The sequence below is a fragment of the Penicillium antarcticum genome (assembly GCF_028974205.1).
Source record: "Penicillium antarcticum strain IBT 31339 chromosome Unknown utg000005l_segment0_segment0, whole genome shotgun sequence".
Lineage (NCBI taxonomy): Eukaryota > Fungi > Ascomycota > Eurotiomycetes > Eurotiales > Aspergillaceae > Penicillium > Penicillium antarcticum.
Genome location: NW_026695303.1, coordinates 912,203 through 936,468, shown reverse-complemented (window position 1 = coordinate 936,468; position 24,266 = coordinate 912,203). Strand labels below are relative to the sequence as shown.

Here is a 24,266-nt window from a genome sequence, read left to right as displayed (position 1 = left end):
CAGTCCCAATCTTGGCGGCAACCTGCGCCTGCTGTCGGTGATATAGAGAGATGATCTGAATGCCACTGCGCTCATCTTCGGCCATCCCGAAGCAGATTACATGGTCCAGGACTTTACAGCACGATTGGTATGTGAGACGCAGCGATGTGGGAACGTAGAATGTACAACCACGTCGCAACTGCGTTTCGCAGAATGCGACATCCATGTAAACATAAAGGGATGTAACGGCGATGCCCCATTGGTATCTTCTGGCCGTAGCGGGTTGAAAGTCACACCCCTGACCCTTCCAACTGAGCAAAGCGACACCCACGCGGTGACATACTGGCTGACTCGGTTGAGTCAGCTGTAAAACCCCCTTCTGCACCTATAGCGATATTGGGGTTGAGAAAGAAGATCGGGAGGCTGCTTCTATTTATATAATCCAGTTTCATAACCGTGGCACCACGGGGCATGGAAAGCTCCGTGCAAGGCATGAATCTATATGTGCATTTCACGAGACCCATTGAATATCAAACCGAACTTTTGATCTGCGGGCGCTGCATCCTACCCCAAGAGTCGCGCCCAAAGTATTCGGAAGACACGACAGCGGACGTGAGGAGCACCGCACGTAGCAACATCTTTTCCAGCGAGAGCATTTGCAGATAAGAATGTGTGGAGATTGAAGAAAGTCACGCGATTGGCGCTCTTCTATGCCGACAGGTGCATGTGGACCGTCATTCCCTGTGTTGGGGCTGCTGCGCGTGGCGGTGGAGATGCAAAGACCTTGCTCGACTGCCGCCAGAAGGGCCCGTATGGCGTAGGCTTGGACGGGGATGCGGACTCGGTCAGTCCTGTCGTCGTCATGACTGCGCAAAGCGAAAAAGCTGTTACGTCGCTGGGAGATATACTCGGTGAGGCGGCGAGCCAAAGGAAGGCCCTCGTCGCAGATGATGGAGGAGTCCAAGGGCGCGCCACAGTACGGGCAAGACTGTGCATGCGTTTGGTATGTGTTTAGTGCATAAAACTCATCACCATGTAAACTGCGAGTGTCAGAGCTGCTGGGAGAGGGTCCTGGTTGACTGTATGCTGGCATTTCGCGGGATCTGTAATTTGGAAACAGACCGCGGAGTTTGTTGCATATCTGCTGGTCTATGGGAATAGGTCCAGTCTGCAAGAAGAATAATCTCGAGATTGTATATACAGTTCATGGCGAAAGAAGAGCGTACATCATCTTTAAACAGCCAGGGCTCGAATTGAGGGCGTGGAAGGCAATTAGGTTCCGACCTGGCCGGCAGATAATGTACACAGCGCCTAAGTGCAGCGGGTTGATGTGTTTCAGGAGCCCCTGGCGAAGGTGGGCGGCTACTGGCTGTGAGATAGTCGGCGAGAGCACAAAGCGCTTGCGCTTGGGGTCGGTGCACGAGGCAAAGAGCTTCTCTTTCGTAGACTCGGAAAGTTTGTGTAGCCATAGTCCGAAATTCGCTAGAAATTCGTCGTCCGCTACAATGGACAGCAGCACGTACCAAGCTTCATCATTTGTGACCCAGGATGCTATCAAGGGTATTCCTTTGTCGAAATTCCCTGTCTGCGTCATATCCGAGGGTCTATCTTGAAAGACATCATCGTCGATCGTTGGGTGCAAATACGCCTCGCCAAAAAGCGGACGGGCTGCCCGAGATGCAGTAACGAACATTTTGGTTGGTTATTCAATAGGAAAACCTTGAAGACATTTCAGCGTCCGTAAATCTTTGCCACCGCTGCACCCTACTTGCTGCGCGATAGCAGTCGTGTTACTCGCACTCTGGTTGGCTGTTGAAGTTCTGCCCTGGAGCGCCAGACATCATTCTAAGGCCGCAGATCAGCATTAATTAGATTCAGGCCTCGACGCACTTACACTGCTTGCTGAAATGGAACATCTTGGTCACCGCCAAAGGCCATTAGCTGCAGACCAATGTCACTAACCCCCACGCTCTGTCCGAAAACTATTGTAGCATGTGTATAGTTGTTGTATTGTTATGGAGTTCTGGGGGTCACGACCCAGTACTATAGAGACAGGTCTAACCCTAATGCATGAGTAGTGCGTATCAGGACAATACCATCAGTACAGGGAATCCAACAAAAACAGTTACTAAAAGATATGTCAGCCCATGGAGGGATAACTTACCGCTAACAAGTGGTCACATTGAAGATCACATTTCCTATGTCTTTGTATGTAATTCTGCTTACTCATGGACTCGAGCGTGGTAACCGCCGAGTATCGGTTGTACGGACTGACAATCCCGTACGGACCGCCAAGCCCACCCGTAAGGGCAAGGGGACTACTCTCAACAGCAGTCTCCGGAGTTTCCTCAATCAATCAATCATTTCAATCCACATTATATTGATTCCGCTTGACCTCATTGGCCGTCGCAGCATACTAGGCTATACGAATATAGCCTGTGTAGACAAAAGACATGGGAAATGTGATCTTCAATGTGACCACTTGTTAGCGGTAAGTTATCCCTCCATGGGCTGACAAACCTTAAGTGACGGTTTGGACGGATCGGGAAGGAAGGGCCCACCCATACCCATTGAACTTCAAACGTGAATAACTCCGCGAGTATTGGACTTAGAGAGAAGCCAAAGATATCACCGTGAAGCTCACGCAATGCTCTATGCATCGTATTGTCTTTTTTGGCATATTTTGGTCGCTGAGTGTGGCATGTGATTGCATTCATATGCAGGTTAGATTAAATTACCCCCATGGGATAGGCTTGGTCTTGGGCTCGACGCTCATTCTTTTTCTCCCCATGGACCCGGCAAAACGGTAAACTGCGTACCGCTTTGCAAGCCACTCAGGTGACGCCCATACCAATAGTCAAACTCGCAGAACACCGAGGAAAGGAATAGTATTGACCCCGAACACATTCTGGAATTTGGTGGTAGAAGAGAAACTATAAAAGATTCGAGAAAAAGTATCACACAAAAAAAATTCAGAATGGATAACACAGCGATTTTAGCTTCGGTGAATGACCGATCCCAGCACGATTTGGCAAAGCATTTCAACAATACCGATATCATCTGGGCACCAATTGAGAAACAATTTTGGATATGGCTCTGTAAATTTTCATGTGGTAAAAGACTCATGCTGAGAGTGTGTTTTAAATATATTGAAGACAGCATTTCTCTGTCCGCGGGTCGACAAGGGAAGGAATGAGATAAATTATCTTTGACCAACAGTATGCTCGATGATCGAGACGCTCAGCTAGACACTGAAGAAGATTGCACATAGACAACAAACTATCTGGCACCACATATGCCTTGATAAAATGTGGTTTGGCTGTATACTATCTGCGGTCTTACTGCTGGCTTGATCCAGTAGAAAAAAGTATTATCAACTTCGCACACAAACCCTCAAGCGATTAGTAACCTATATCGAGAAAGATAGTATTCTCAAAATACACAAAGATACTTCTGATGAAATAAAGGACGAGCTTCATATAAAAGAACAGCAGCGACAGAAGAAAGACACACGCAAAAATGGAAATATTCTCGGCGGTACACTATATCCACCTATCAGCATCAATGTTCTGCCATCTCACTCCGTTGTATTGGATGCAACAGCTTCCAGTACCACTGCTGACCAAAAAGGGTTTGACCAACTCATCTCCATTCAAAATTACCGGTTTCACAAACATAGCTGTCAAAGAGTACAGTAAGTGGCTTATATCAACTCTATCGAATAATACACTCAAAGCTGCATTTCGGCAAATATGTAATGTGACGCTGTCGGATGGCTTCGATCTTGGACACATATATAAAGAATCCAGAATTCTTTGTCGGCAGAGGGATCATGCCGGGAATCGCTTGCACATTTGTAGAAAATATTCGTGGCTGGGCTGAAACTGTGAAGAAAGTGATACCCATTCTTGAGGGTGTGTAGTATAAATTGCGTCGGCGTTCGGAGATGTGTTTGCTGTTTCTCTGATATGGGATTGAATAACCTTTCAGCGTTAGGCCTGTGCTGCAAGTTTGATCCACCAAGTTTGTTTGTTATCATTTGAAAAAACAACAAAAGAAAATGGCACTTAGTCTGCTGCTCTTCCAAGTCACTGTCGTTGTCAATATAGTATTCATTATCATAATCATCATAATTATCATCGTTGTGAAGATAGTAATCATTTTTCAACTTCATCCCATATTCTATCATTGTCCCATTACTCCTCTTCCACGGGCTCCACCGTCTTGATTGTCCCTCTATTAATCTTCATTTCCTTTCTGAGATGATAGTAAGAAAAGGACAGCCAGGAAGGAAGTGATTGACCCTAATGAATCCATCTATCTATCTGTACCTAGGAATCTCGTGCCCAATGGTGCTTTATCAATCTGCTGTACATACAGGATATACCCTCTGACCATCAACTAATGCCCACCCTGCCAATTTTCTTCACCCAGACCCGTAGGCAGCTTATGTGGTTCGTAAACGGGCCATTGAGCTCGAGACCCCCCTGGACCCACAGCAACAACTCCACCAGCGGGGAGTCGACCTGGTCAACAGTCAGTACAGATTCAAGTATCAAGGCACTTCATATGCTCCTTACTAAGGGTAACTTCGCCACCTTCGGGAAATGCAAACCCGCTATTTTCACTTGGCTTGAAGTTCGATTGGCCACCTCTATGAAAGATAATAATTTCCTTCGACTTGAGTGATATGTTCTCCTTCTTCTCTCCCTTTTGTAGAAAGACTGGGACTTCTTCATTGACAATTAAAACAGAGATAATATCCCCAAAATTGTAATCCAATTGGACAGTATTATTGGTGAAAGAAATTTCAGAAGGCATGATTTGCAATATGCTTGCTGTGTGAACTTGTAAATATGAATAAATGAAACTCTTTAGGGTCAAGTTGTGCAAGGATAGGATGGTAAAAAGGGACTGGACTGGGTTTTATCACCTTAATATATCATTTAGCGGAGTAGTGATCAGCCTTGATTCTTTTTCAGCTGCGGGGCACTATTATCTTTCAACTGTTCTGTAGACTGCAGGGTACATCTGCATATCTGACATCATATCTGCAAGAAAAGATCTGACCGCTGCTGTGATGGTCGAAGATCATGAGGCATCAGATAATTAGCAACGTTCCCACAATTTCAATCATAGATCACATAAGCTGTTCGTCCGGTGTCCGGAGAGGTTGGACATACTACTGTACTGTATACCGTTGAGACCGAAAAGGAAATTATTCTGCCAGATAACCAATTAGTATGTTAGAGTCCGGATTCAGAGTAAGCTAGGACTCTGTTAAGTTAGTTAACTTAATGTAGCTCCGGGCCGGACACACCATTGAACCAAACACCGCCTTCACCACCAACCTGCTTCCTGCAATCGCCAAGGACACGTAAATTAATTCTGCAGGGAGCGCTATGGACCCACTCAGCATCATGCGGTCTTTGCGGCAGCATATGCTCTCCTAGGAGCAATAGTTGAAGTTCCTAAGACCGTTAACTGCCATTCCCAGGGCCCCTCACGTTAGTTCCTAGGGACAAACGGGCCTTAGGAGGGGTTAAGCTGAGCTGCTCAACTGAACATTTGCCACCAGAGAGCAAAAGAGAGAGAGATAGCAGTATAGACAGAAAGAAGTATGGCTATTTGGCTGCTATGACCTGTCGTAGTGGGGTACCTGAACATTGACCACTTAAGTATCTTCCGCTGAGGTGGAGAAAATGGAACCAGGCCCCACAAAGCGAAATGGAGTGATGGAGCGGTGTGTATATATTTGATCTCAGCTAGCCACTGAACAGGTGGGGCTCGGGGCTTACTTTTTTGGGCATCAACTGGCATCTTTGGCCACAAGTGCGGAAATCGGCAAAAATTCTTTGTGTCCAAACGACACTGCCATAACTGCACTGTATTTTCACTGTAGTCTATGAATACATAGTAGCTAAATGGTGGCTCCGGTACTGGAAACCCAGGAATGCTCAAGATCGTGAACTTTGATTGTGAGAAAATTGATACTCTAAGGCATGGGATTCAGTTCGGTGGTTGGTGGGTATCTGAAGAAGCCTTGTTTAGAGGCCCATTCTGATCAATCAGGATCGCCTAATAGAGACTCGTGGTCTCATTGGACATCATTTTTCCTATGTTTTTGTATGTAATACTGCTTACCCATGGACCCGAGCATGGCAACCGCCTGAGTATCAGTCCGTACGGACAGACCGTTCCATACAGATTGCCAAGCCCGGTAAGGGCAAGGGGATGACCTTCAACAGCAGTCCCCGGAGCATCTTTAATCAATCAATCATTTCAATCCACATTATATTGATTCCGCTTGACCTCATTGGCTGTTGCAGCATACTAGGCTATACTAATATAGCCTGTGTAGACAGCATTATTGTAGCAACGAAGAGTTATGGATTACTCAAGCGGCTGATCAGCCAGGTTAGCCCATTCTGTAATTAAGTCAGGCTGACTAAGGGCAGTGGATACTCCAATGACGAGTAGGGTCCATGGATGGGTGGATGCGCTAGCACTTATGTGGCCCTGTTCAGCAGGCCCAGCCCGGGAATCCTTATACCCCCTCTCCTCCGGGTACTCGCCGATCTGGGGCTTTTTCAAACTTGTCTCACCGTGAGCGTCAGGAGAATAGGCAGGCGTCTTCTGGTGGTGGCCGCGAGCGGGCCCGGGCTTCGGCCCCGGTTCCGACGAACGCCGCTGCCAGTGGATCGCCCTCGATGTCTTTTCGCACGCGCCGCGGTGTGACTCCCCCAGTTCAAGCTTCCGGAGTTCCGAACACCCCCAGTCGCCCGGTTAACTCTAACCCAACGACCCCGGCCATTGAAGCGAAGCGCATAAAGCGTCCGCGGTACAATACCAAGTAGACTTCCGCATGACCCAACCTAACCCGGACCCAACCCGGACCCAACCCGGGCTGGGTTGGGTTTTGGGTCAGAGTCTTCGACCTAGCACTGGGTCCGGGTTATAATGTCTGACCCAGTACTGGGTCTGGGGCCCCAACTTGGGTTATAAACATTGCAAACACGCTTAGGCCCGTGACTATATAAATTATGCAATTTTTGGCTATAATATTAGGTATTTCTATTATAGCTGAATCAGAACTAATATTTTAATTTTGAAATAAAGTAGTAAATATTGGATGAAATATATAGTTTATATCAATTGCCTATACTGCTAACTAATGGTACTCAAAAATATTATCTTCTCGACTCTTTCGCTTCCGTCCTGACGCGCGCACTTAGGTGTTGTTCCCTGGTAACTGCGCCTGGGATTCACGTCTAGTCTGTTCTTTAAACGTAGCTGATAAAACCTTATCTACCTCTATCTCTTTATCAATTGTAGTCTCCTGTTCCTTAGTGTCACTGATTGGCTCGATCTCAATCTCGTCAAGCTTCTTATCCTTCTCTTCCTTTGCCGCTTCTATCTTATTATAAGAGAAGAACTTCTTAAGAAGCCTCGCCTCTTCTTCTTCGATATCAAATCTTGAAGTACAAAGAAATATCATTAAATCTTCGATCGTAGAAGACTTTATCCTCCCTCGGCGGTAATGATAGATATCCCGAGCAGTATTAAAGAGCCGCTTAACGCCTGCACCTATTGTAGGGAATAAGAGGATATCACGCGCAAGGGCGGCAATTGCTAGGAAGCGAGCTTGGTTCTCTCGCTAGAATATAAGAGGTGCAATATAAATAGGATCTAATACTAAGTTAGTAAGAATCCTGAATAGCTTTGTTTAAATATACCACTATCAAGATATTGAGTTATTTTATTAGTAGCCGTGCTTGCTTATACGTTGCTTCTATTTAATATCGTATCAAGCTTCGATCCTAGCCGAGCTATTATTTAGGGGCTATCCGATAACTAGTTAAGGGTTAAAAGCTATTCTTAGTATAGAATCAGAGCTTCCTAGAAGGATTTGCGATACGTATCACGCTATTTCTGATCCTAGTCCTTCGTAAGAAAGAACTTAAACTTATTCACTAGCGCTAGTATTGTGCTAATCGCATAGATATACCCTCGAATATTATTAGTTTAAGAGTAGTACTTATCAAGCTTTAACTAACCAGCTTTAAGTGCATAAAATATCTACTTTTTCTATAGCACACGCTTTCGTCGTAGCTACTTTATTGACTACTCTAGATACTCAAAGAGTTTGTTATAAATCTTGAACATATAATACATAGTAATATCTCGAGTCTTTGATAGCTAAGTTGTATAGTCGAAGAATAGCTCAGTGATACAAAGAAGATAGTTAACTTAACGCCACTCCTCCTCGTAGAGTAATATCTTTTCGCAATTGTACTCTACACAAAATAGCGTAAAGATAGGACGTAGACGTTTTGCCCGGCGAAGCATTAGAAATGTCGAATTCCATCGAGTTCTTATATCTTAGATCGGCACTAGCTTAACGGCTATTATCTAGAGATTGTAAAACGTCTCCCGGCGCTAAAGGCTTACGTTTATATAGATTGCAAGAAAGCGGACCTTATTTAATATAAAGGATATCTCACGATTCCGATACTATACGTTTAAATAGGCTAATCTTGATTGCTTCTCTATCTATCTCGTCTTAGCTAAGTCATTTAGTAGAACTACCTTAATACAATCAAGGAGCTAGTTTAGACTAAGCTAGATAACATAAGCAAGACATAGAATTCGAATAATAATAACACCATCTAATAGGCCCTATTATAGAGAATCAAACAATGTCTTATTATTAGATACATTATCCGTTATTAACCCGAATACTCGGGCTTTAAGGTTATACTCTATCAGAGTTTCAAGAAGAACATTGCTTAGGTTTGTACCTATATACGTACCGTAGAGAGGTTTGAACCTAAGTAGCACCTTACGATAGACCCAATTAATATCAACAAAGTAGCCAGTGATTGCTATAAACGCCTACAAGAATAGAGATATCTAGCAATCAAGCGTAATTGATATTTTCGCACTAATAGGTAGTGTACGAAGGATACGCTCTTGCCGATCTTTGACAATACTCTCTAGTCGGCGACGGATTGTATCGGCAGAGGGAATAATCGGAGGTAATAGGGCGTAGCGAGCCCGAGAAATAAGACGCCGAAATACCGGGGGCTCAATTAGATAAAGTGGAAGCCGATTAAGTGTAATAAACTATAGGATATCTTCTTCCTAGGCTTCTTACGAGAATAGTATTTCGGCTTATCCCTATTATTAGTAGCTAGGATCAATTAGTAAGGTAGAATAAATAGCTAAATTAGAACGTACCCCTTCCTTTAGAAATTTTGTAATCTCTGCTCTCTTCTCTTGCTCACTCCTTAGATATCCCGCTATCTTCAAATATTTCTATATTGTTGATATACCATAATATTGCACTTTGCCTATAGCCTTTGGATTGACTATATAAGGATACTCGAGAATAGCGCTATAACGTTGATATATAACCTTTGGTGCGCTATCTATACTATAAGCAACCTAGTTATAGTGGCTCCAAATCTCCGAATAGCGCGTCGAGTCCTACTTAATCTTGCTCTTTCTTCCAAAGTCGGTTTATAACCACTAGTCTACCTAGTCGTTATATAATATTTTATCGTAGAGAATAAACGCTTTCCTTCGGTCGGGTCTAACGCGTATTAAGTAGGAGGGGACTATTAGTGGGATATTCGGTCGGAGGAAGTTAGGATCGACGGTTTCGATCGTATATTAGCTACCGGATAGAGTTGCTAGGTGGTTTAATAGTGTAAGATAGCTAAGATTATCTAGATCACTATCGTAAAGAGAGGATGCGAAGTTAGACTACTAGCTTTGCGATATAATAGATTGACCAAGAAGTAAAGTAAGGAAGAAAGGGAGAATAGAGAACTTACAAAATAATAATATCTATTAATAGTGAGTGAATCTAGTAAATACGATATATCAACAAAGAAAAGGACTCTAAGACGTATCCTCGCGATTAATTGGTTAGATTACTCTACCTTTATATACGTCTAGCCGAATAGCCTAGCAAGAACCCGGAAAACCTAGCAAAACCCTAGTAATAACCCAGAAAACCTAGCAATACCCTAGTAATAACCTAGAAAACCCAATAATAACCCAATTCCTACCCCAACTTTTACCCCTAATCATGAAAAAATTTTATCTCACCTCACCTATTATATAACCACGTAAGTAGTCTCTAGGTGTAGGAATAGGTAAGTGAAGTAGAAGCCTAGTATAATACGTGTAATACCATATATTAAGGTAGACTAAACGCTAGCACTTCTAGGTCTAGCGGAACTCTATAGGCACGTGACCGATTTTATTTCGGCGGAAAAACTATCTCCTTTATAACTGACTATCTAGCAGCTAGGTCTATTGTTAGGTAGAGATCAACACTACTAGAAAAAGACCTTACAACTAACACAGCCTTACTACCTACTAGTCTAGTATAGTCAAATAATAAAGGCATAATATTTAAATATACTATAAACGAATTGAAGCAATACTGACAGAATTCTATAATAATCATATCAAGTCTACAAAGATGCACTAGTGTAATATATCGTAGATATATATATCTACACTTAATTCAAGAAAACTTTCACCGAGCTAAAAAAACCACTTTATCACCATAAACTTGGCTTTCAAATAGGTAATTAACAATAAGAAAGATCAACCATCTCAGATTACAGACTTATTTCTTACTTTTTCCAAAGGAGTGTACTAGGAATGTACAGTGGTTCAAGGTATAAACCAAAACTGATGTAAAAAACAGTATATTATTTTGATGACAGAGCAGCTTTATGATTGGAATTATGCAAAAGTTGGGTCGAGTTGGGCCCGAACTGGGTTTTACTGGGGCCCCAGTATTGGGTCCGGGTTGGGTCCGGGTCAATGAAGTTCGACCCGGACCCAGGCTGGGTTGGGTTCTGGGTCGAGACCTTCGACCCAAATTGGGTTATGCGGAAGTCTAATACCAAGGAGCGTGCTCGCAAGTGTATCACCTGCACCGGAATGGGCAGAGTGTGTACTTGGTCGGAGGATTCGAACGGGAAGGCCCTGCCGCGTTGCGACGACTGCACTGATCGAAACAAGAAGTGCAGCGACATCCCCTTTTCCACCGAGATCCTGGACCGTTACCTTGCCGCCCTAGCGGATACGTCTCCTGCCACGGATGTTGCCCCTATTAATAGGCCCTGTGCTGATTTCCTGAAGGCTGTGAAGCGGCATACCTAAGAGAGTAACCGCGCGGCCAAGGATAGCAGCAAGGAGACTACCCTAGTTGCTAGTAGCAGCAGGGATTCTCGTCGTCGTACTAGTTCACCTCGTTCGATGGTTTCCGTAGTACGTGATCGACAGGATACTGGTGGTCGACGTCTAGTTAGTAGGCCCCGTCCGACTGCCCCTTTTCCCGATAACCGTGGTAGAAGTAAGCCTTCTCGTCGGGATCGTGCTAAGAGCCCTTGTGTAGTGGTTACTTCTCGTTCTACTAGCCCTTCTCGGGAGAGTTCTGAGGAACCCCCTCGCCGTCATCCTCTGAAGCGTTTCTTCCAAAGGAAGAAGAAGTGAGCGGTAGTAGGCCCATTTTTCTTTTGTTTCCCTTTGTTTCTTTCTATTTCTTTTGTCCCTGAGCCTTAGGCATAGTATTAGGACTAGACTAATATCGGCAGTCCGTGGAGTATGCTATCCTTTTCTTGAACTTCTGCCTCTTCTCTTTGTAGGTTTTAGTTCGTAGATATCTAGCGCCACCGTATTCTCTATAGTAGCTAGGTCTTCCTATATATATTCATGGTTAGGGTACCCTTCCCACTTCACTAGATACTGTCTTAGCGGGGTGCCATGGTGGGCTCGAATCTCTTCGATCTTGTATTCCAATTAGTTTTCCACCAGAACTAGCCTAGGCAATTCGTCCTACTTTTTAGGATTGCCGTAGAATTTCTCGAGGAGTGATATATAGAAGACGGGATAGACCAGTCGATATATTGGAGGTAGTCGAACCCGGTATACTTGTTTTCCGATCCTATCCGCTACTTAGAAGGGCCCAATGTATTTCACATCCAATTTCGTGGAGACGCGATACGAAACGATATATTTTGCGCGTAGCAAGACCTATTCGCCAATGTGAAATGATATATCGATATGATTTTTATTATAATAACGTTTTATGTCCTCCTTGGACTAGGTCAGCTTCTTTAGCATAAAGGATCTTCTTTCTTGGATATCCTTTACCCTTGCTACCGTATCTCTGTGGTGCTCCTTTGGATAGATATCAACACTGATCCGTAGGTCAGGTTTAAACCCCTGGAATACCTCGTACGGCGATATTCTAGTAGCGCTATGTTTTGCTTGATTATAGTATGTCTACGCTAGCGGGAGGTAACTAGCCTAGTCGTCTTAGTCCTAGTTAATATACGATCGGAGGTAGTATTCTAACGTCTGATTCTGCCGTTCCGTCTATCTATCGGTCTATAGGTAGAATAAAGTTGATAGCCTTCGGTCCGTTCTTAGTAATGCGCAAAACGAAGACCAGAATTCGCTTGTGAATAGGCTACCCCTATCACTGACTTGGTTTTCTGGTATACCTAGGGTTGGTATCACTTTGGAGAACTATAACTAGGCGAGTTCTTGCGTGTCAATATCCTTTGTACATAGAAGATACAATACGTATTTCGTACATAAATCAACCACTACTAGAACTGCGTCATATACCCTGCCGTCCTATTTTGAGGGAGGCATACTAGTGATAAAGTCCAAACTAACCAATTCCGCTGGTCGGGATGGCACTAGCATAGGTTGCAAAAGCCCGTATAGCTTATGCCGCCTAGTTAAGTTCCTCTGATAGGCTACGTATTCTTGGACGTACGTATAGACGAAGCTTTTTATATCGTGCTAGTAGAAACGCTAGCCGATAGCTTCCTAAGTCCGTTTTTCCCTATAATGCCCCCCTTACGGATTATCATAGTGCACTTTCATAATCTCTTACCGTAGGGCTAGGTTATTCGGCACGTATACTCGGTGGCTATAGCGTAAAAGTCCGTTATTTATCTTGGTCCACGCTATGCCCGCTAGTCTAACTAGCCTATTCTTATGCGCCCGTCCCTCTATCTTACTAAGTTTATCAACGCTAACGGGATCTAACGCTTGCGCATACTTAATTAACTCAATAAGTGAGGGTCGCAATAAGTCTAGATATACCCCTATTCCGTCTGTAGCCTTTGCCGCTAGCAGACGGGGTATTCGACTGCTTAAGTCGATCTAGTCCTCTTGACCGTACTACGCCTATTCTCTCTTCTAGAGGTCTTCGGCTAATAGTCTTCCTATATAGAGGATAGGGCTAGTCCGTGAGGGGCCTTCGTGGGTCGTCACCTAACGTAGGCGCGGCAATAGAAGTCTATCTATTCCGCTCACCATGATTCTACTAATCAATAGTATCTCGTTAGGGTCCGCAGCCCTATAACTCTGCCGGATCTTTCGTTATAATATAGGTAACATTAAATTGTCCGTAGTTTCGCCTTCCTTAGGCGCGTAATCCGGACGCCGACTTAGTATATCCGCTAGATTCTTCTTGCCGGACCTATATTCAATAACGAAATCGAATGCCGCAAGGTATTCGGACTATCTAGCTTGCCGCCCACTTAACACCTTTATGGTCATAAAGTAGCGTAAGTTAGCGTGGTTAGTTAGGACTCTCACTAGGAATTCGCTACCCTTTAGGTAGTGCCTCTACTGCCTGAATGATTCGACAATAGCTAATAGCTCTGAATCATGCGTCTCGTACCAGGTTTCTAGCCCGATCATCTTCCGAGACTAATACGCAATAGGGTGCTATCCCCTATCCGTAAACAACTAGCTTAGTATACTCCCGAGTCCGAAACCCGACGTATCGCACTCGACCAGTAGGGCTAGTTCGGGGTCGAAGTGTCGGAGGAATGGCTCTTCCGTAAAGGCCCTCTTTAGCCTTTCGAACGCGTCTTGCGCTTCCCGAATCCATTGGAACCTATCTTTCTTTCGGTTGGCTTTCCTAGCCGTTCTGCCGTGGGTGGTAGACGAAATAGGTATATAGATAGCTAAGAACCGTTCAATAAAATAGCGGTAGAACCCGGCGTACCCGATAAACTACTAGACGTCGAACGTATATTTAGGGATAGGCTATTCCTATATAGGTTTGACACGTTCTTTTTCTATACTCACTCCTTCTAGGGTGATCATAAACCCAAGGAATGTGACTGAATCGGTATAGAAGCGGCACTTATTACGTTTTGCGTGTAGCCGATAGGTACGTAGCCGTCGGAAGACTTCTCGGACATACTCGATATACTCGATATACTCTTCCTCGTTCTAAGAGAATATCAGGATGTCGTCTAGATAGACGACACAAAATTGGTCGAGGAGGTCACAAAACGCCCTATTGATATACCCTTGGAATATGGCAGGGGCATTCGCTAGTCCAAATAGCATAACCGTGTATTCGAAATAGCTGTATCGCGTACGGAACGCCGTTTTCTATTCGTCTCCCTCCTTGATTCGGATCCTATGGTAGGCATCCCGGAGGTCTAGCTAGGTGAAGATTTTTGCGCCCGATAGTCGGTCTATTGTCTCGCTCACTAGCGGTAGGGGGTAGCGGTTCTTGATAGTAATATTATTGAGACCTCGATAGTCCACACATAACCGCAAAGACCTATCCTTCTTCTTGACAAAGATAATTCGTGCTCCCGCTGGACTCTGGGAAGGCCGAATCTATTCCTTGGCTAGTATTTTATCAATATAGTTTCTTAGTACCCCTAGCTCGTTCGGGGAGAGAGGGTAAATTGGCTAGTGCGGTGGCTAGGCGCCCTCCTCTAGTTCGATGGCGTGATCCAAATGTGTGGACTAGGGCAGTTTGCCCGCGTCTTCCTCGCTAAAAATATCTTCGAAGTCCCTATACGCTTCTAGGATAGTTTCGCTGTCGTTAATCACTGTGTAGAAGAACCGCACTAGGCTATCTTTGTCCGATGGCCGTGGGTAGATAGCTATAACGAATGCTCCGAGCGCAGCCTTATTATAATATACCGCGGCGGATATCCTGAGGAGCTGCGTAGGTTCATTGTCACGGTAATTCCACGTGTGTTCTTTGTAATTGATATCGGGGTTGGCTAAGATAAGCTAGTCGTATCCAAAAATTATGTCGTACCCTTAGATTTCGACTACCTCGCACGTAATAGGGTCTTCTCGAATAGTTCCTACGCTGTCGGTTATTTCAAGAAGTAGCTCGTGCGCTCTAAATAACCGGATAGTCTGTATCAATATAAGAAGTCTATACGACTATAAAAGAACCCTTTTTATAATGGAGGGTAGGAAAAAGCCACTTTTTCCTATAAGACCAATTATAATATAGTGGATCTTATCTATAAGATAAGATCCCGAACCAATAAGAACCGAGATCTCGGCTATAACCGAATACCTTCGGATACTATCGGCAATAGAAGCTAATAGAAAGAACTAGAAGCATCTGCTGATAAATCAAATTACCAATGCTGATAAATCAACTAGGTGGCAAGAGCATTTGCCACCTAGGGGAAATAACATAAATAGAGAGTGATACCCCGACTGAAATAAACAACTATACTCTTCTCTCTCACTTTATTCTTCTTACTCTCTTCTTTATTACTTCCTTTCCTCTTATCACATGATCCTATAACCCTGACATCTTCAGAGGTTATGAGCCCGGCTTCTACGCTCAATTAGGACACTGTGAAACAATTGATTAATAATCAAAAAAAAAAAATAATCTGACACCGTCCGGTTTCGAACCCGCACCCTGTTAGATCATAATACCCAAATATCAAACTAGGCCACCTAGCCAGTTTTCACTATACGGAACATATTCCTCTCACATACCTTATACCTATACCTAAGATACTATATCCCAAAATAGGCTCTTCTGAAAAAATCACTATAGCTAAACTGAAAGGAAGCCTTGATTACCCGCGCTGGCGGCGAAATTGTAAGGCTATTCTCACAAGAGAAGACCTCGAAGAAGCTATAGAGTCTGATCTCTATCAGTCTGAAGACCCTATTGAGAAGAAGAAAAATAGGAAGGCTATGGCCTCTATTTTACTATTTTGCTCAGATAAAGTCCAAATACAGATAGCGGACTATAATAGCGCCTACCTTGCCTGGCAAGCGCTAGATACCACCTACAATAGGGGGGTTTTATAACAGAATATATACTGCTACGACAGCTCTTTCAAACTCGCCTTACGGATTTTGAAACTATGGAGGCTTTCCTCTATAAAATCAGAAACCTAAGGAGTGAACTTGAAAATCAGGGTATCAGCCTTCCCGAAAAGGTTGTTATATCTTTCACGCTTTTTAGCCTGACAGAAGAGTACGAACCTTTCGTACAAAATATAACTCAGGCCTTCCGGGGCAATACCAATGCCTATACACTAGATACGCTGACCTCTAGCTTGATTGATGAAGCTAGAGGCAAAGAAGCAATATCTAGTGAGAAAACTAGTGAGAAAGCCTTTCTTACTAGTAAGAAATATATAAAAAGAGGACAAAACAACCAGTCTTTCTGCGAAAACTGTAGGAAACCAGGACATTCCTCTGAAATATGCTGGTTTCTACACCTAAATAAAGCCCCAAGTGGTTGGGAACAGCGAACGTCGAAAAATCGCGTTGTTAAAAGATCTGAATACCCTAAAAGCGAATTCAGTAAAATGAATAACGCTAAAAAGGACGCACTTATAGCACAAATTCAAGAATCTGATCAGCCTACTTAGGTAGATCAAGAAGAAACTATAACAGCCAATGAGCTTATCGATTTTAATTTCGATGATATGGATACTAAGGTATATGTCTCAAATATATATATAGCGAAAACCGCTAATAATATACTAGATGGTCTAATAACGGGTCGAGAAATAAACCCTATAAACACAAAAAATACAAAAAACAGTGACCTACTAGCTAGGAAAAATAGAAAAATACGCTTTATTATTGATAGTGGCGCTACTATCAATACTATAGCTAATATACAAGATTTTACTTCCTATAAACCTATTAAGACCACTGTACGGTGGGGAGACGCAAACAATATAACCTCAGAATATAAGGGAGACGTGACTATAAAAACAAATACAGACTATATCTATACGTTAAAAAACGTGCTATACCTACCTCAATTAGGCGTAAACCTAATGAGTCTTGATAAAATGCCAGATATCATAAGCCTGTTTCTCCCTAGAAAGGCTATACTCTATCAACATAAAAGAATAGTAGCAATTGGCTATAAACAAAACAACCTATACTATACGGAAGCTCAAATACTACCTAACAATACTGAAAGTGCTCAAATAGCACAGAAAATAATAGACCTTCCGCAAACAGCAAAAGATAAAAAGACTAATAATCTTACAATAATGACCCAATGGCATATACGCCTAGGGCATTGCAATATAAAAGCCCTAACTTATATGTTACGGGCCCAGAATATCACTATAACTTAACAAGATATCAATAACTTTATAGCTAATAAATGCAAAATATGCCTTTTAGCTAAAGACAATAGATATATCTATAAGAACTCATCTGATCTTATAGAATACGATATATTAGACCGAATATATACAGACCTAGGCGGGCCACTACCACCTACGTACAATAAATATACCTACTATATTACGTTTTTAGATAAGAAATCCCGATACCTATGGGTTTCCCTTATCTATACAAAGAACGGTGCCTATAAAGCATTTGAGGACTTTAAGGCTATAGTAGAAAATAACAATAAAAAGAGAAGAATACGAGAATTGTTCTCTGATAACGGAGGAGAATATATAAATATGCCCTTTGCTAAAAGTCTAGCAAAAAACGGCATTATACATCGAACTACTCCGTCCTATACAAAAGAGCCTAATGGCTTAATAGAGCGAATAAATCTTACTCTATTCAATAAAGTACGTTCTTTCTTAATACAATCAAATACGCCTCACTACTTATGGGGTGAAGCCCTAATACATGCCTGCTATATATATAATAGAACCCCACATACATCACTCGGGTTTAAAACACCCTATGAAGCCTATTATGGAATAAAACCTAATATAAGCAATATAAGATCCTGGGGATCAAAAGCTTATTACCATAAAAACTCCTATATATCAAAGCTATCTCCTAGAAAAGAAGAAGCTATTGTTATAGGCTATAGCGAATACAAACACTATAAACTATGGGATTATAACAAAAAGACGGCTCTATGGTCAAGAGACGTTACTATAACAGAGAATCAATTCCTAAAACCAATAAAGAAAACAGATAAGAAGAAGGACTCAAAAATAGGCCTATATATAGGCACTAATAACAATACCAATAACAATACCAATAACAATACCAATAACAATACCAATAACAATACCAATAAGAATACCAATAACAATACTAATAACAATACTAATAACAATAGCTATAAAGCTATAGACTATGACCCAAAACATAAAATTGAAATACAAATCCCGATTAAAAATACGCTCTTCTATACTATAAAAGATACCACTATAAATAATATAATAACGAGCCTGGAATTACCCGCTAATAATAACTTTATATTAACTACGTCTCACTTAGACGAGCCTAATACATATAATCAGGCTATAAATAGCCCAGAAAAAGATGAATGGCTCCGCGCATGCGCTGAAGAAGTAAGTGAGCTAGAAAAACAAAATACCTACGATATAATAGATATACCAAAGAACATTATACCTATTAGAGGCCGTTGGGTTTTTAAGAAAAAACCTATACTAGACCCTAATAGTGTAAAGCCGTCCTATATAACTAATAGTGATAAGACTATTAGATACAAAGCCCGCTGGGTTATACAAGGCTTTAACCAAAGACTAGGAATAGACTTCCTAGAGAAATTCTCTACTACGTGTAGAACAGAGACCTGGCACCTACTACTGATAGTAGCGGTGAATAAGGGCTGGGAAATAAGACAATACGACGTGAAAAACGCTTTTGTTCACGCCGATATAGACGCTAATATCTATACCATACTACCTATCGGGGTATATAATAATAATAAGAAATGCTGCCTTTTAAAGAAAGCATTATATGGCCTAAAGCAGAGCCCTAGGCTATGGTATAAACACCTAGCCACTATACTACTAAGATTCGAATTCGACGTATTCCCGTACGACGAAGGAATATTTATAAACCATAAAACAGGCTGTATTTTAATATGTCACGTTGATGATATATTGGCTATACATCCTAATATACAATATATAAGAAATATAACTAATAAAATAAGAGAATACGTGAAACTAGAAGAAATAGGCCCTGTGTCTACCTTCTTAGGAAATACTATAAAAATAAACTATAGCACAAAGATGCTATATATAAATCAGTCGGAATATACTGCAAAACTACTACAAAAGTTTAATATAATAAATAACCCAAGATATAAGCCTACTCTAATACCAGGAGAACCAGGGGCAAAACTACGAAAAAATGACACTATAGCAGACCCTAAGGACGTCAAAATATACCAAAAACATATTGGTTCACTACTATACCTAGCACTAAAAACTAGGCCTGATATAACCTATAAAGTGATCTATTGTGCACGCTATATGAGCAATCCTAATAGCGAGCATTTTACGGCACTAAATAAAATCTGGAAATACCTTTTAGGAAGCCCTAATCTAGGGCTTACCCTAAACTGTGCTGGAGAAGACCTTATACTAAAAGGATACTCTGATAGCGACTGGGCGAATGACCTAGATATTAGAAGATCTACAACAGGCTATATCTTTAGCCTTAGTCCTACTATAGGACAAAATAACCCTATATCGTGGAATTCACAATTACAAAAAACACCCGCACTGAGTAGTTGCGAGGCAGAATATATGGCACTAAAAGAAGCCACAAAAGAAGCTATTTACTTAGCTAATATGCTCAACTATATCAATAAGAAACTAGAACTCGGATATTCCACTTCTATTCCAAAAATACTAGTGGATAGTATGTCTGCGAAGAAGTTGGCTGAAAATCCTGAGTTCCACAAAAGAAGTAAACATATTGAGCTTATATATCATTTTACAAGAAATGCTATAGCTACTGGCCAAATTGAGCTACTACACGTAAGCTCAAAGGACCAACTGGCAGATACACTCACTAAGTGTTTAGCAACACCATTATATCAATATCATTTAAACCTACTAGGTCTAAGTGCTATACCATAAAAAATACTACTATAATAATAATACGCCAATATACTATATACTATAACCTATATAGAGTACCCTACCCTATATAGCTTACGGGGGGGGTATCAATATAAGAAGTCTATACGACTATAAAAGAACCCTTTTTATAATGGAGGGTAGGAAAAAGCCACTTTTTCCTATAAGACCAATTATAATATAGTGGATCTTATCTATAAGATAAGATCCCGAACCAATAAGAACCGAGATCTCGGCTATAACCGAATACCTTCGGATACTATCGGCAATAGAAGCTAATAGAAAGAACTAGAAGCATCTGCTGATAAATCAAATTACCAATGCTGATAAATCAACTAGGTGGCAAGAGCATTTGCCACCTAGGGGAAATAACATAAATAGAGAGTGATACCCCGACTGAAATAAACAACTATACTCTTCTCTCTCACTTTATTCTTCTTACTCTCTTCTTTATTACTTCCTTTCCTCTTATCACATGATCCTATAACCCTGACATCTTCAGAGTCTGTTCGTTGATAGCCCTAACCGTCCGCGGTATAGCTTCGCTATCCGGGAGGTGTTATTTAGCCTATTTTTGGTTCACGAAATATGCCTCTACGCCGCTATCCATAAGGACGCTTATAGGGATGTCCCTATCGGCCAGGATAACAACCGCTTCGTAGACAAAGGCCTTTTCTCTATCTAAATAAGTCTTAGCGGCCCCTAGTGCGATTGCGGCAAGGTTCGCTAGGGCTGTCTATTTTTTGGTACTTCGACGGTAGAGGCTCTAAGGTCCGTCTTCTTCCTTATGTAGGATCTAGCGAGGTGACCTATCTCTCCGTAGTTAAAATAGGCGCTATCCTGTACCTTTCTTTTCTTGGCTAGGTCAGTCGAAGTGCTATATCGTGGTATCGGATCCTGTCGTGATCCGTAACTGCCCCTTCCTCGTCCTCGACCTTTGGTCCGGAAGGTAGGGTTACGGCCGAAAGTGTGTGGTTAGGGCTGATTTCCCCGGTCCGGTGGAATAGCCCCTTTGGCGTCCTTCCTTCGGTTAGACAGGGCTAGTTGTCGGGCAGGGATATTATTCTCGATAGTAGTGAGATAGTCGATATACTCTGTAAGGTCTATTTCTCTCTGGACGTCGAATTACTCCCTCCTTTCTTTGATAGAGGGTAACACCGAGTTACGAAGCCGGGTGTAGATTTGAATATCGCCTATCCGTTCTTGTTCTTTTATCTGGCCCTAGTACTGGATTAGGCGCGTAGCGTATTCGCAGACAGACTTAGTTTCTTTCTGAGTGGCTAGGTCGAATTGCTTAGATATAGCTTCTTGTAGATTCTTGTGCTTGTTGATCAATCCAATGGCCTAGTTCTTTATATCCCTAAAATAAGGGGTATCGTAGGGAAACTTGACCTTGTATAGCTCCTTCACCTAGTTCGAGCAATAGGCCAGCGCCTATCGCGTCTGATAAGGTTGGTACTCGAACCAGTCTATACAAGTATGGTCAGCCTCGAAGAACTCTTCTAGTGAGAAGACCTATCTTCGATACTTGTCGTTGTCTTTTGCCTTGTAGATCACTAGGTTAGGCTAATCCCGCGGTTTCTTGATACTACGTCGGCGTAGGGTGAACAGGGCCTTCCGATTAGATTCTTGGTCGGTAGCTTGTGGCGGTCGATAGTCATTGAGCTCGAATAGCTCGTCGGGGAAACTAGTTAGTGGTATAATAGCTTCTTCGCCGAATGCGATAGGCGGCTAGGTTGTCTCCGATTGCGACGTACTTGCTAGAGTAGACGCCCTTGTCGGTGTATTGCTAGGTGTAGTAAATAGCGTATTGCTAGGTGCGAGTGGAGGTGGTCTTATCTCTGCTTGTTGCGTGAGATAGCCCTACTCTCGGCGAAGTTGCTCCATGACCCGGGCTCTCCGTAGATTATATGCTTCTCTCTCCAATTCCTCTAGTTCTCGTATCTCCTGTTCGGTGACCGCTCCCTAAGCTGCCCTAGTTGTGGAAGATTGTTGTTCGATTATTGGCGTTGGTACCCGGAGAGGTATTGGTTCGGTCGGCGGGAATGGCCCAGTCGGTTCTTGGGTGGTTTCCATGGTCGAGTCTTCAACGCTTTCGGTGACCTAAGGCCTAGGGTCGTGCCTAGCTGGCCCATTCAAGCGGTCCTCACTAGATTGGCTCGCTTAAAGCCCTTCGGTGAGGCGTTAGGAGCGACGCGAGTTCATGGCTTGTTGGTGAGGTTCTACCGGGCAAACCGTGTTTCGGTGAGCGTTCAGAATTGTGAGACCACGCAGAGTCTCCGGTTTAGTTAGGTAAGCGAAGTAGAAGCCTCAGCTGACGTGTAGTACAATATGGTTCTATTGTAGAAGAGACTGAACGCTGACCCTTCCCAGGGTTAGCGGGGATGAACTAAATACAGGCTGGCCCAGTTTCCGGGCGGTGAGCAGTACTATACTGCCACGATTCCTGAGGCACCACTCGTGCCTCAGGTACCAACATAAGTAGTCGAGGGTCCTGACATCTATCTAGGCTAGTCACGGAGGGAGTACTACTAACTCGAGAGGAAGGATAAAGCGTAACCTCCTCGGGGTAATCGGGGTAATTATCGGCGGCTAATATATTGTTTTGATAGATATTAGGCGAAATAGATAGGGAAAGCCGGCCAATTTCCGCTGCTAGAGATATCTTATTAAATCAAAGGGTGTTAAAACAAATATTATTAATATAACCTACCTACGTCCTCTGCTATATACTCTTCTTATGGTATATTATTTTCGAGCCTATAATAACCTCCTTCGCGACTTCCTCCTAAGGTATTAAGTTACTCTATTATAATAATAGTTTAGGTTTCGGAACAAATCGAAGGGCACTTTTACGGGGTGTTCGTTATTAGCGGCTACTAGAAATTCTAATAATTTAGTGTGACTATAGTAAAAGCAAGGATATTTGGAGCGGGACTAGATTTAAGAGAATATATAAGGAAATCTAGAAAGAAGGTATCCTTAGGACTATTTATATTCTAGGCTTTATTGTCTCCTTATGCCTATTACACTATAGAGCGTAATATAAGAGGATCGGCATAGTTTCTAGCTCTATAGTCAACGCAATATAAAAATAAGACGATATACGTTAATTAGTGCAACTTCTCGACCCTTAGCTATGGCCAATTAAAAGCTATTTAACCTTATAGTGGATCGGCTAAAGGAAGTGATCCTAGGAACACTAGTATAATATAGACTATAACGCGAACTTCTCGTTATACTAAGACCGATGATTTATTTCCCTATTTTGCGTAGCACGGTATATAAATATATTCGAGGCCTATAGTAGGGCACGCGAAAATCTTTGCCCGATTATCGCAGTATACGATAGTCCTAGGGTCAAGTTAGCCCCGAATATAGAGAATCGGGATAATAAGGGAATTTATGTTTAGGATTATTGAACGGACGGCCGGACGGAGCCTGCGTTGTGAAGGAAAGATTGGATAGTAAATTGTAGGGAAGATAAGATGTTCAATCTCTCACACAAGTTAAAAGACTGGTTAAGTCGACCAACTAGGACTTCAAAGATTGAGAGGAAGTTACTATAGCAACGTGAGAATACGCCATTTCCTAGCCTTCGCTCCCAGGAACAAGTAGGCAATAGAGCGGTTATTGTCGGAGCATTTGAAAGAACGGAGAGACAAGATGAGATTGAATGGGCCGATCAGCCTGAGCATTGGGGTGAGCGATCAGGTTGCTCAGTGAGCTGCTCATGGTCGCTCCGTGAGCCGCTCAGGGCGGCGGGGTGACTAACTCACCCTGTGCTCTGGGAGCCGATCACTTCCCGAGGCGGCAGTTTTACCGTCACCTAGATTACATAAATAGAAAGCCAATCTTGACCGTATGGTATCTTCAGTCAGTACAAATCAAATTTGTTATTTGTCTATTAATTTTGATGGATTGAACCGCATTCCAATTAGAAATTAGGGCTGCGGCTGCAAGCTACCGAATGCAGTTTAGCGTGGAATATCTCATGGGGTACCTGTGGAAAACCCGAGGTGCCTTCGTCGCTAACACTCGGTCATGTAAAGATCATGTAAATAGTGTCATTAAGTGAAATAGGCCCGTACGGTTTGAGTAAACTGA

The 24,266-nt window shown here is 42.6% G+C and overlaps 2 protein-coding genes across 2 annotated transcripts; both read right to left on the bottom strand.

Moving 5' to 3' along the window:
- Positions 1-490: 490 nt before the first annotated feature.
- Positions 491-1,672, bottom strand: N7508_005008 (Carboxylesterase type B; the record flags this gene model as incomplete). The annotated part of the gene is made up of 2 exons (XM_058463074.1): positions 491-1,082; positions 1,206-1,672. The coding sequence occupies 2 exons, from the start codon at positions 1,670-1,672 to the stop codon at positions 491-493; spliced, it is 1,059 nt and encodes a 352-aa protein (XP_058319552.1).
- A 2,708-nt stretch (positions 1,673-4,380) lies between these two features.
- On the bottom strand, positions 4,381-4,800 carry N7508_005007 (uncharacterized protein; the record flags this gene model as incomplete). Its single annotated transcript, XM_058463073.1, has 2 exons — positions 4,381-4,505; positions 4,560-4,800. 2 exons carry the CDS (start codon positions 4,798-4,800, stop codon positions 4,381-4,383), a joined length of 366 nt encoding a protein of 121 aa, XP_058319551.1.
- Positions 4,801-24,266: the final 19,466 nt, after the last annotated feature.